Source organism: Pongo pygmaeus, chromosome 23 (genome assembly GCF_028885625.2).
Source record: "Pongo pygmaeus isolate AG05252 chromosome 23, NHGRI_mPonPyg2-v2.0_pri, whole genome shotgun sequence".
NCBI classification, from domain to species: domain Eukaryota; kingdom Metazoa; phylum Chordata; class Mammalia; order Primates; family Hominidae; genus Pongo; species Pongo pygmaeus.
This window is the reverse complement of record NC_085931.1, coordinates 52,665,660-52,679,098: the sequence shown is the minus strand read 5'-3', so window position 1 is coordinate 52,679,098 and position 13,439 is coordinate 52,665,660. Positions and strand designations below refer to the sequence as shown.

Here is a 13,439-nt window from a genome sequence, read left to right as displayed (position 1 = left end):
TTATTATTTTATTATTACTGCTTTCTATTTTTTCTTAAGAGGAACCTGTTAGTTTCATAATCAAACACTACATTTTATTTTTAGAACAAAGGAAAGGTAGCAGCAAGAATCACACTGCTGAGGCCCCCAGAGAGTTCCTTTGAGCAGTCACTGCCTTATGCCTCTGAGCCTGGCTCGCCTGCACATTCTTCTCTTCCCCAAGCTTCATGTTGCCCATGGCTCAGGAGAACCCACCATCACCATGGGGATACACAGCGAGTCACAGGCACTGAGAAGAAATTCTGAGAAGGCCTCCAAGGTGTCTTCCTTCTTGGCGCTGGGAGCTGTGAATGGATTCTCCTGGGCTGAAGGCTCACTCTGGAATTCTATAGCCAACCTAAGAAATCAATATGTGAGTATATTCACTACCACTTATGCAACCTAAAGGTTACAAACACCTTCCTGGGGGGTGGCGGGGAGTGCCTGTGCTCAGGGTCCAGGGAAAGTATCTCTATTATCAGATTGGGAGAAAATTCAATAGATCACAATGAGGAGAGGACTTGATCCCTGGCTACCTCTCCAGATTCTTGCTCCCTACCCCCTCCCCCAACTACGTGTACTTCTACCCCATTGTGTGTACTTCCCTGAATATGCCATGCTATTTGCTATTTCCCATTCATTTGCCTTTAAATATGCTGCTCTATCTGGAATACCTTCCCCGGATTCTTGAAAACCTAACAAATCCCACATATATACAAAAAAGCATCTCTTCCCCAAGAGACTGTGAGCTGCTTGAGGGCAGGAGCCATCCTGACTTTTCTTTCTAGCCCCACTGTCTAGCATCAGGCATGGCACACAGTAGATAAAACAAACATTTGTTAATGTAAACTGAATTAATTCAGCAACCATTCAGTGAATACCTATAGTGCTAGGCTAGTTGAGGGGTGGTGGGGAACGAAGGTGAATAAGACACAACCTCATGGCACAGTAGCAAAAACTCCATGAGGAAGGAATCTTTAGGAAGGTCCTACCCCTAGCTGCCTGTCCTCAAGCCTCCTCCACACACCCACAAACCCTACCTCAGCCAAAGTCCTCTTTGCCATACAGCAGAGTATCAGAAATCAAGTGTTGCCTCTAGAACTTCACCCATTGTCTGAATCCCTTCCACCCCTACCTTCCATGCTATTACTTCATACCACAGAGGGCCCCTTACCTGCAGGCACTTCTAAATCCCTCCAGAGTGCTCAGGAGGAACCTTCCCCTTTGAAGAATGGCCTTCTCTGAATCTCTACTGGAGGCATGGCCCTGAGGTGGGAAGGAGAGACAGGAACCTAGTGATCAAGTATATGCTGTGTCTCAGTCTATGCTTGGATGACTGTAGACCTCTTCTTCTCACACTGCAGTCTGACATTCCCGTACACCTAACTTTCCAAGAGATCTTGGCTATATCTTTGCAAATAGCTCCTTTAAAAAATCGTGGCAAAGCTGGGCATGGTGGCTCACGCTTGTAATCCCAGCACTTTGGGAGGCCAAGGCAGGCGGATCACAAGGTCAGGAGATCGTAGCCATCCTGGCTAACACAGTGAAACCCCGTCTCTACTAATAATACAAAAAAAATTATCCAGGTGTGGTGGCAGGCACCTGTAGTCCCAGCTACTAGGGAGGCTGAGGCAGGAGAATTGCTTGAACCCTGGAGGCGAAGGTTGCAGTGAGCCAAAATCGTGCCGCTGCACTCCAGCCTGGGCAACAGAGTGAGACTCCGTCTCAGAATTAAAAAAAATGGTAGCAGAGGCCCGGCGCAGTGGATCATGCCTGTAATCCCAGAACTTTAGGAGGCCGAGGTGGAGGTCAGGAGTTCGAGACCAGCCTGGCCAACACGGTGAAACCCTGTCTCTACTAAAAATACAAAAATTAGCCAGGTGTGGTGGTGCATGCCTGTAATCCCAGCTACTCGGCAGGCTGAGGCAGGAGAATCACTGGAACCCAGGAGGCGGAGGTTGCAGGGAGTCGAGATCACGCCACTGCACTCCAGACTGGGGCCACAGAGTAAGAAGCCATCTCAGAAAAAAAAAAAAAAAAATGGTAGCAGTGTTGGAGGGACCTTAACCTACAGTCTCTCTGAACCACAGGAATGACTATTGGTCTATTATATGCAGAAAGCTGTCACAGGCTAGTGGGCATTAGCTTGACTGTAATGGCCCTATTAGTTGCTCTAAAACACAAGAAAATCCCCACTCCATCAGGTGTAAAGAGCTTAGTTTCCAAAGTTAATCCTGAAAGACATAATCGACACTCACACTGACAGTGTCTTTCCTGATATCTTAAGTCTACAGGCTATTAAAAGCCAGCAACTACAACACATTGCACATTGTTCAGATTCTAAGATTCTAGTGAATCCAGACTTAAATATTATTTTGTGAGCATGTTTACCCTATCTGCTTATATGATATAAACAGAGAATGTGTGTAATAGACTGGGGTAAAAACATCCTGGAATTTACTGTCTAGGCTTAGGTACTTTCTAGTTTTGGACCTTAGAGAAAAATTATTTAACCCTCGTGGCTTTACTTTCCCCATATGTAAAAATGAGAATAGTAATCCTTAAGCTTCATAGTTCTGCTATTAGGGAAAAAATAGCATCTCACTGTAGCCATGTGTGCATGAGAAAAAGTCATGAAATAGCATACAAAAGTAAGGGAATATACTAATTATCTTTCGAAAAACACACTGCAGCAGGATCTTCGGAAGCAGCAGTCTGCAGTACACTGACCAGGGGCCTCCTGTTCAGCAAGGTCTGGGAAAACTCCGCACACCGGTTTAGCATGGCTTCTAGCAAAGCCCGCAGTTCCCCATACTGCACAGGTGGAGTGCTCTGATGGTCCTTCCTGCATCCAGAGAGACAAAAGCAGGTTCATGGTAAGGCAACGGTATTCCCAAGATAACCCCAGGTTCTCAGGCAATGAGAGGCAGTGCAGTTGGATCAGAACATGGAATCTAATCTGATAAAAATCCTTACTCCAGGCCAGGAATGGTGGCTCACGCCTGTAATTCCAGCACTTTGGGAGACTGAGATGAGTAGATGTCTTGAGCCCAGGAGATGGAGACCAGCCTGGGCAACATGGTGAAACACAGTCTCCACAAAAAATTAGCCGAGTGTGGTGGCATACACCTGTGGTTTCAGTTACTCAAGAGGCAGAGGTGGGAGGATCACCTGAGCCCAAGAAGGTAGAAGCTGCAGTGAGCCGTGATCATACTACTGCAATCCAGCCTGGGTGACAGAACAAGACTCTGTCTCAAAAAAATCCTTACTTCAATGTTCATCTAACTGCACAACTTCTTGTACATTCCTTGCCCTCTCTAACCATCAATTTCCTCATCTATTAAATGAGGCTTAATAGTACTCTCCTCATAGACTTATTATGGGGATCAAATTCGATAATGTATGCCAAACACTTAGCATGATGCTTAATACATAATAAGTCCTTATAAATGTCAGCTGTGTCTATTATTACTATTAAGGATACAAGGTTTTCTCGCAGAGGAGAGCCTGCTGGTGAAAGAAGCACTACCTAGAATTGAACGTGCATCAAGAGAGTAACAGCTACTGTTTTCCAATAAGTAATAAGCTCTTCTGGGGAAGAGGGATCAAACTTTGTTAACTCAATGAGGAAAACCAGGATCAATAGGTAAATGTTACTAAGATCCAGAGATGGAGTCTCACTCTGTCACCCAGGCTGGAGTGCAGTGGTGTGACCTTGGCTCCCCGCAACCTCCATCTCCCAGATTGAAGCAATTCTCCTGCCTCAGCCACCTGAGTAACTGGGACTATAGGCGCACACCACTACACCCAGCTAAGTTTTGTATTTTTAGTAGAGATGAGATTTCACCATGTTGGCCAGGCTGGTTTCAAACTCCTGACCTCAAGTTACCCACCCACCACAGCTTCCCAAAGTGTGGGATGACAGGCATGAGCCTGAGAACTTTCTTTTTTTTTTTTTTTGAGATGGAGTCTTGCTCTGTCACCAGGCTGGGGTACAGTGGCACAATCTAAGCTCACTGCAACCTCTGCCTCCCGGGTTTAAGTGATTCTCCTGCCTCAGCCTCCCAAGTAGCTGGGACTACAGGCGCACGCCACCACACCCAGTTAATTTTTGTATTTTTAGTAGAGACAGGGTTTCTTGACCTCATGATCCGCCGCCTCAGCCTCTCAAAGTGCTGGAATTACAAGCATGAGCCACCACGCCCAGCATCAGCCTGAGAATTTTCTGAGTCAAAGTCTATAGAAGTATAGGGGATCATCTCTAGGGAGAAGTGAGTTCCCCATTCTATGAGATTATACGCAGACACTGGAAAAGTACTTTTGGAGATTCAATCATTATGAGTGTGGGGTAAATGTAGACACGTAACACTTAAGGTCCATTTGAACCCTCAGATTCTATAGACTCAGAAGAGCCAAGAGTCATTGACTAGTTTAATTGTGAGTTTCCAAGAGGAAAGGGACCAGTTCCATCTTTTCACTTTACCTAAACAGAGACAGATGCATTGTAAGTTGATGATTAATAGAACAGATGTCAAATGAATGAATGACTATTTCACAGGGTATTGGTTTCTTAGGGCTGCTATAATAAATTACCACAAACTGGGTGGCTTAAAACAACAGAAGTTTATCCTCTCACAGTTCTGGAGGCTAGAAATCTGAAATTGAGGTGTCGTCAGGGCCATGTCCCCTCTAAAGCAAGCTTGTCCCACCCACAACCCACAGGTCGCACGCAGCCCAAGACAACTTTGAATGCAGCCTGACACAAATTTGTAAACTTTCTTAAAACATTATGAGATGAAACCCTGTCTCTCCTAAAAATACAAAATTTAGCTGGGCATGGTGGCGCGTGCCTGTAATCCCAGCTACTCGGGAGGCTGAGGCAGGAGAATCGCTTGAACCAGGGAGTTGGAGGTTGCAGTGAGCCAAGATCACATCACAGTACTCCAGCCTGGTGACAGAGCAAGACTCCATCTCAAAAAAAAAAAAAAAAAAAAAAAAGAGATTTCTGTGTGAACCTTTTTTTTTTTTTTAGCTCATCAGCTATCGTTAGTGCCAGCATATTTTACATGTGGGCCAAAACAATTCTTCCAATGTGGCCCAGGGAAGCCAAAAAATTGGACACACCTGCAAAGGGTCTTGAGAAAAATCCTTCCTTGCCTCTTAGCTTGTGGTGGTGGCCACAATCCTTGGCATTCGCTGTCTTGCAGCTGCATCACTCTAATTTCTGCCTGTCTTCACATGGCCACCTTCCCTTTGTGCATGTCCACATGTCACTGTATGTCCAAACCGCCCTCTCCTTACATAGAAACAAGTCACTGGATTTACAGCTGGAGCTGTTTGACCTTAAGCAGATTCAATGTACAAAGGCCCTATTTCCAAATAAGGCACATTCACAGGTTCTTGGTAGATACCAATATTTGGGGGACTATTTAACCCAGTGCAGTAGCTAGGAAAAAAACCTATTAACCCTCATCCCTGGGCCTTTGTTGAGCACTGAGAGCAATCTGTTGGGCCTTCTAACAGGTTCTCAGTCAACTGCATATGGTTAAGGCTTGATTTTCCCTTTCCTTCTTCATCTCTGGAAGCTCCAAGTTTGATGATCCTACACGATCATCAAGCCCTAGTTCCACCACCTTTAAATTCTTGGGGTTTTTTTTGTTTTTGTTTTTGAGACAGGGTCTCGCTCTGTTGCCCAGGCTAGAGTGCAGTGGCACAAACACAGCTCATAGTAGGCTCAATCTCCTGGGCTCAAGCAATCTTCCTACCTCAGCCTCGAGTAGCCGGGACTACAGGCATACACCACGCTTGGATAATTTTTGTAGAGACAGCGCTTCCTCAGGTTATCCAGGCTAGTCTCAAATTCCTGAGCTGAAGTGATCCTCCAGCCTCAGCCTCCCAAAGTGCTGGGATTACAGGTGTGAGCCACTGTACCCGGCCTCTTTAAATTCTTTTTAGCAGCTCTCACTCTTCATTCTTCCTTCTAGTTGTGCTTTCCAAAGACACTCTGAACCACCCTACCTCAGAGGGACCACATCAGTAAACATTCTGGGAAGTTAAAGTCAAAAGTAAAATCATCCTTGGCTGGGCACGGTGGCTCACGCCTATAATCTCAGCACTTTGGGAGGCTGAGGCAGGCAGATCACAAGGTCAGGAGTTCGACACCAGCCTGGCCAATATGGTGAAAACGCATCTCTACTAAAAATACAAAAAGTATCCAGGCGTGGTGGCGGGCACCTGTAGTCCCAGCTACTCGCGAGGCTAAGGAAGGAGAATGGTTTGAACCTGGGAGGTGGAGGTTGCAGTGAACCAAGATCGAGCCACTGAACCCAGCCTGAGCAACAGAGCGAGACTCCACCTCAAAAAAAAAAAAAAAAAAAAAAAAGTAAAATAATGCAAGGCTTAATAACCTGCCCCCTATCCATCTCTCTCCACAATTCTGACCCAACAGCTTTCCTGCTTCTCCAGGCAACACCCCCTTCGTGTAACCTGCGGGTCAACTGGCTACTGCACCCTGAGCAATCTCTATACTCTCAAACCCACATGTTTTGCTAATCCTGGTCCTTCCACAAATCTAACTCTCACTCTTCATAGTACAACTGAAATACCACCTCCTGCCCAAAAGGCACTACTGGTCCCCTCTAGCAATGTCCTGCTGGGAGACTTCCAGCTCAGCATAGGTGCCTCTGATTGACATTGCTCTTACTTATGCTTTTGTACCTTGTTGGTTTACTCATCCCTCCCACTCTGGAATTCATGTCCTAGATTTAGAGATTCAAATTCAGGGAAGGACAAAGGAGGAAAGAAGACAGACTGGAGTCACTGTCACGTAAATGCTATTTTTTGTTTCAATTTTTATAACCAAGCTAGAGTCAAATCACAAAGATTTAAATATAGTTACAGAAGAGACTATAAATATTAAAAACTTTCACAATGTAAAATTAAAGGTATAGCTGACTGGCCTTCAGAAGTAGAAGTAGGGAAGAGAGGGGAAAAGAAGAGTTGGGGTGCTGCTAACCACGTAGGAACTCAGGAGACACTGCTTCAAGTTGAGGGAACAAGAAATACCAGTTTTAGGTACATTATTTAAAGGTTAAAAAAACAAAATATTAAATAGCAAAAATGCCAAGGACATGTAGAGAAGACAAAAAACGTGAGCTAATTAAATCTTGATCTTTCTAACTGGCAAGTCAATGAATAATGTCTTAAATTTAAGATGGGGATTACAGGCACCCGCCACCACGCCCAGCTAATTTTTTTTTGTATTTTTAGTAGAGACAGGGTTTCACCATGTTGGCCAGGCTGGTCTTGAACTCCTGACCTCAGGTGATACACCTGCCTCGGCCTCCCAAAGTGCTGGAATTACAGGCGTGAGCCACCATGCCCAGCCTATTCCTTTTCATGATAAAGCCTCTATAATTTATTTATTTATTTTCAAGAGAGGATCTCACTCTGTCACCCAGGCTGGAGTGCAGTGGTGTGATCATAGCTCACTGTAACCTCAAACTCCCGGGCTCAAGTGATCCTCCCGCCTTACCTCCCGAGTAGTTGGGACTAAAGGTGCATGCCACCACACCCAGCTTATTTTATTTTATTTTATTTATTATTTATTTATCTTTTTTTTTTTTTTTTGAGACAGAGTCTCGTTCTGTCACCAAGCTGTAGTGCAGTGGCGTGATCTTGGCTTACTGCAACCTCCAACACCCTGGTTCAAGTGACTCTCCTGCCTCAGCCTCCCAAGTAACGGATTACAGGCACGTGCCACCACGCCCAGCTAATTTTGTATTTTGGTGTTTTTTTTTTTTTTTTTTTTTTTGAGACAGAGTCTCGCTCTGTTGCCCAGGCTGAAGTGCAGTGGCATGATCTCGGCTCACTGCAACCTCTGCCTCCCAGGTTCAAGCGATTCTCCTGCCTCAGCCTCCTGAGTAGCTGGGATTACAGGCACCCGCCACCACGCCCAGCTAATTTTTATATTTTAGTAGAGACGGGGATGAACCATGTTGGTCAGGCTGTTCTCGAACTCCTGACCTCGTGATCCGCCCGTCTCGGCCTCCCAAAGTGCTGGGATTACAGGCATGAGCCACCACACCCAGACTAATTTTTGTATTTTTAGTAAAGATGGGGTTTCACCATGTTGGCCAGGATGGTCTCAATCTCCTGACATCGTGATCCACCCACCCTCCTGACATCGTGATCCACCCACCTCGGACTCCCAAAGTGCTGGGATTACAGGCATGAGCCACTGTGCCTGGCCTATTTTATTTTATATTGTTTTGTAGGGATGGGGTGGCGCTATGTTGTCCAGGCTAGTCTCAAACTCTTAGCCTCAAGCGATCCTCCTACCTTGACTTCCCAAAGTGCTGGGATTACAGGCGCGAGCCACCGTGCCCAGCCAATATTTTATTTTGTATTATTTGTATACATTACTTTGTTAGAAATTTAAAATACATTACTTTGTTAGAAATTTAAAAGAGAAAATATGGTAACAAAATAAAAGTTACTCTATAAATACCGGTTTCCTCGGTTATTTTATTTTTTAAGATTTCAAGCACCTTGCTAAGGAATAATTTCCCATGGTGGTGCTAGGATCCCTTAGTCTCACTGTCCATTTTAACATCCTTCATTCGCATATAGACTATCTATGAGGAGCCAGAGATAGAGCAGTGAAAAAACTGACAAGGTCCTTTAGCTCCTGGAGCTTATATTTTAGAGTGGGGAGGGGAGATACAAAACAAATGAATAGGCCGGGTTCAGTGGCTCACGCCTGTAATCCCAGCTATTTGGGAGGCTGAGGCAGAAGAATTGCTTGAACCCAGAAGGCGGAGGTTTCAGTTAGCTAAGATCGCATGCCTGCACTCCAGCCTGGGTGATGGAGTGAGACTCTGACCCCAAAAAAAAAAAAAAAAAAAAAGAGGCCGGGCGCAGTGGCTCATGCCTGTAATCCCAGCACTTTGGAAGGCCGAGGCAGGTGGATCACAAGATCAGGAGATCGAGATCATCCTGGCTAACACAGTGAAACCCCTTCTCTACTAAAAATACAAAAAAAAAATTAGCTGGGCGTGGTGGTGGGCACCTGTAGTCCTAGCTACTCAGGAGGCTGAGGCAGGAGAACGGCGTGAACCCAGGAGGCCGAGCTTGCAGTGAGCCGAGATTGCGCCACTGCACTCCAGCTTGAGCGACACAGCAAGACTCTGTCTCAAAAAAAAAAAGAATAAACAATAACTTTCAAATGTTTTATAGGTGCTATAGCAGTCTGATAAGGTCAATTAAGAAAGGAAATTCTGAATGAGACTTGAATGATAAGAAAAACGCAGTCACACAAAGATTTAAGGGAATATTATTTTGGGCAGAGTTGGAATAATCAGTGGCAGGAATAAGTTTGATGTGTTCAAGAAACAGAAAGCAGATCAGAGGAATGAACAAGAAGTGACTGAGTACTGCTTGTGGAGCCAGGGACCCAAATCTAATTCTTTAGATCCCCAATTGGGTGTTTTTCTCTATATGCTAGTAGCATGGACAAATTGAGATTGAAGGTTCTGGAATAAAGCACCAGGCAATTGGAAATGTGGTCTGCAGTTCAGGAAAACACTATAGTGGGCTGAATGGTGGTACCCAAAGATGTCAGGTCCTAATCCCTGGAACCTATGTTATTTTCTACAGTAAAGTTTTCACAGAGAATCCTGAGATAAAGCCATTATCCTGGATTATTCAGGTGGTCCCCTACATCCCATCATAAGTAGCCTTATAAGAGAGAGGCAGCCAGGCATAATGACTCATGCCTGTAATCCCAGTACTTTGAGAGGTCAAAGTGGGAGGATCACTTGAGGCCTGAAGCTCAAGACCAGCCTGGGAAATATAGCAAGATCCCCATCTCTACAAAAAATAAGAAAAAAATTTTTGGCCAGGCGCGGTGGCTCACGCCTGTAATCCCAGCCCTTTGGGAGGCGGAGGCAGGCAGATCACGAGGTCAGGAGATCGAGACCATCCTGGTTAACACGGTGAAACCCTGTCTCTACTAAAAATACAAAAACAAAATTAGCCAGGGATGGTGGCAGGCACCTGTAGTCCCAGCTACTCGGGAGGCTGAGGCGGGAGAATGGCGTGAACCCGGGAGGCAGAGCTTGCAGTGAGCTGAGATCACGCCACTGCACTCCAGCATGGGAGACAAAGCAAGACTCCGTTTCAAAAAAAAAAGAAAAAGAAAAAAAAAATTTTTAAGAAAAGAAAGAGAAAAGGCAGAGGGAGATTATACACACATAGAGAAGAGAAGACAATGTGGTCACAGAGGCAGTGATTACAGTGATATGACCATAAGTCATGGAATGCCCGGAGCCACCAGAAGCTGGAAGAGGTAGGGAAGGGTTCCCTATTAGAGGCTCCAAAGGGAGTGTGGCCCTGCTGACACCTTGATTTCATCTCAGTGATACTGATTTTGGACTTCTGGCCCCCTAGAACCACGAGAAGGTAAATACCTGTTGTTTTCAAGTTTGTGGTAATCTGGTCCTGTAGCAATAGGAAACTAACACAGGCATTTTAGACATGAACTATAGATTTGAGCATTATCAACATATAGCTAGTAGCTGAAGCTCTGTGAGTGGCTGAGAGCATTCAAAGAGAAACTACAGTAAGAGAACCAGGGCTAGAGGCTGGAGTTCGTAGGTGTTAAAGAGCTGCCAGCTTCTGATTAAAGATGATGGAGTCAACAGATACAGTTACCTCTGCTACTCCTTACCAAAATGAAAGATAATTTTCTTTCAAGATATAAATTCAAAACAACAGAGAAAATACAAAAGACATGATAACATAACACTTTGGAAGTATAATTTGGCCCTCTGTATTGCGGATTCTACATCTATGGATTCAACCAACTGTGGACCAAAAATATTTTTTTAAATCTATAAAAAAATAACAATATGGCCGGGCATGGTGGCTCACGCCTGTAATCCCAGCACTTTGGGAGGCCGAGGTTGGGGGATCACCTGAGGTCGGCAGTTCGAGACCAGCCTGCCCAACGTGGAGAAACCCCGTCTCTACTAAAAATACAAAATTAGCCGGGTGTAGTGGCGCATGCCTGTAATCCCAGCTACTCAGGAGGCTGCAGCAGGAGAATCACTTGAACCCGGGAGGCAGAGGTTGTGGTGAGCCGAGATCATACCATTGCACTCCAGCCTCGGCAACAAGAGCAAAATTCCATCTCAAAAAAAAAAAAAAAAAAACACTTTGGGAGGCCGAGACGGGCAGATCACGAGGTCAGGAGATCGAGACCATCCTGGCTAACACAGTGAAACCCCGTCTCTACTAAAAATACAAAAAAATTAGCCAGGCGTGGTGGCACGTGCCTGTAGTCCCAGCTACTAGAAAGGCTGAGGCAGGAGAATGGCGTGAACTTGGGAGGTGGAGGTCGCAGTGAGCCAAGATCACGCCACTGCACCCCAGCCTGGGTGACAGAGGGAGACTCCGTCTCAAAAAAAAAAAAAAAAGACAATAAAAAATATATAAAATGTAGGCCAGGTGCAAGTGGCTCATGCCTGTAATCCTAACACTTTGGGAAGCCGACGCAGGTGGATCACCTGAGGTCAGGAGTTCGAGACCAGCCTGGCCAACGTGGCGAAACCCCATCTCTACTAAAAATACAAAATTAGCTGGGCAAGGTGGCGTGCACCTGTAGTCCCAGCTACTCGGGAGGCTGAGGCAGGAGAATTGCTTGAGCCTGGGAGGCGGCAGTTGCAATGAGCCAAGATCATGCCATTGTACTCCAGCCTGGGCGACAGAGTGAAACCATCTCAAAAAAAATTTTAAATACAGCATGACAACTATTTACATTCCATTGTTTGTTTGTTTGTTTTTGAGATGGAGTCTCACTCTGTGGCCTCAGTCTGGAGTACAGTGGCAAGATCTCAGATCACTGCAACCTCCACCTCCCAGGCTCAGATAATTCTCCTTCCTCAGCCTCCTGAGTAACTGGGATTACAGGCATGCGCCATCATGCCCAGCTAATTTTTGTATTTTTACTAGAGACGGGGTTTCACTGTGTTGGCCAGGCTGGTCTTGAACTCCTGACTTCAGGTAATTGGCCCGCCTCAGCCTCCCAAAGTGCTGGGATTATAGGCGTGAGCCACCGCGCCCCGTCTACATTGCATTGACATTGCATAGTCGCCCCTCAGTATCTGTGGGGAATTGGTTCTAGGACCCCTGAAGATACCAAAACCAGGATGCTCAAGCTCCTTACATAAAATGGTATAGTATTTGCATATAACCTATGCACATCCTCCAGCATACTTTATTTTTTGAGACAGAATTTCGCTCTGTTACCCAGGCTGGAGTATAATGGTGTGATCTCCACTCACTGCAACCTCCACCTCCCAGGTTCAAGCAATTGTCCTATCTCAGCCTCCTGAGTAGCTGGGATTACAGGTGTGTGACACCACATCCGGCTAATTTTTTATATTTTTAGTAGAGGCAGGGTTTCTACATGTTGGCCAGGCTGGTCTCAAACTCCCGACTTCAGGTGATCCGCCCACCTTGGTCTCCCAAAGTGCCGGGATTATAGGCGTGAGCCACTGCACCTGGTCCTCAAAACAAACAAACAATGGAATGTAAAGTATACTTTAAATCATCTCTAGATTACACATAATACCTAATACAATGCAAATGCTATATAAATACTTATTATACTGTTTGGGTGTTTTGTTTTGTTTTGTTTTGTTTTTGAGACCAAGCCTTGCCAGGCTGGAGTGCAGTGGTGCAATCTTGGCTTACTACAACCTCTGCAGCAATTCTCGTGCCTCAGCCTCCTGAGTAGCTGGGACTACAGGCATGTGCCACCATGCCCAGGTAATTTTTTGTAGAGACGGGATTTTACCACATTGGCCAGGCTGATCTCGAACTCCTGACTCAAGTGATCTGCCTTCCTTGGTCTCCCAAAGTGCTGGGATTACAGGGATAAGCCACTGTGCCTGGCCGGGTTTCTTTTTTTTTTTTTTTTTTCTTTTTTCTTTTGAGACAAGGTCTCACTCTGTCACCCAGGCTGGAGTGCAGTGGTATGATCTCAGCTCACCACAACCTCTGCATCCCAGGTTCAAGCAATCCTCCCACCTCAGCCTTCAAGTAGCCGGAACTATAGGTGTACACCACCATGCCTGGCTAATTTTTGGATTTTTAGTAGAGACAGGTTCTTTCATGTTGCCCAGGCTGGTCTTGAACTCCTGGGCTCAGGTGATCCAACCCACCTTGGCCTCCCAAAGTGCTGGGATTACAGGTGTGAGCCACCATGCCCAACGTATACTGTATTGTTTAGGGAATAATAACAAGAAAAAAAGTCTGTACGTGTTCAATACAGACACAACCACCCATTCTTTAAAATTTTCAGCTGGGTGCGGTGGCTCACGCCTGTAATCCCAGCACTTTGGGAGGTTGAGACAGGA

At 45.6% G+C, this 13,439-nt stretch overlaps 1 protein-coding gene across 1 annotated transcript in view; it reads right to left on the bottom strand.

Moving 5' to 3' along the window:
* Positions 1-13,439, bottom strand: part of MEI1 (meiotic double-stranded break formation protein 1) — a 98,142-nt gene that overhangs the window by 53,197 nt on the left and 31,506 nt on the right. Inside the window, exons 12-14 of the mRNA XM_054469945.2 lie at positions 2,749-2,863; positions 1,193-1,284; positions 235-376 (exon numbers count right to left, since the gene is read on the bottom strand). Of these exons, the coding sequence (XP_054325920.1) occupies positions 235-376; positions 1,193-1,284; positions 2,749-2,863 (349 nt within the window). The remainder of the gene's footprint in view (positions 1-234; positions 377-1,192; positions 1,285-2,748; positions 2,864-13,439) is intronic.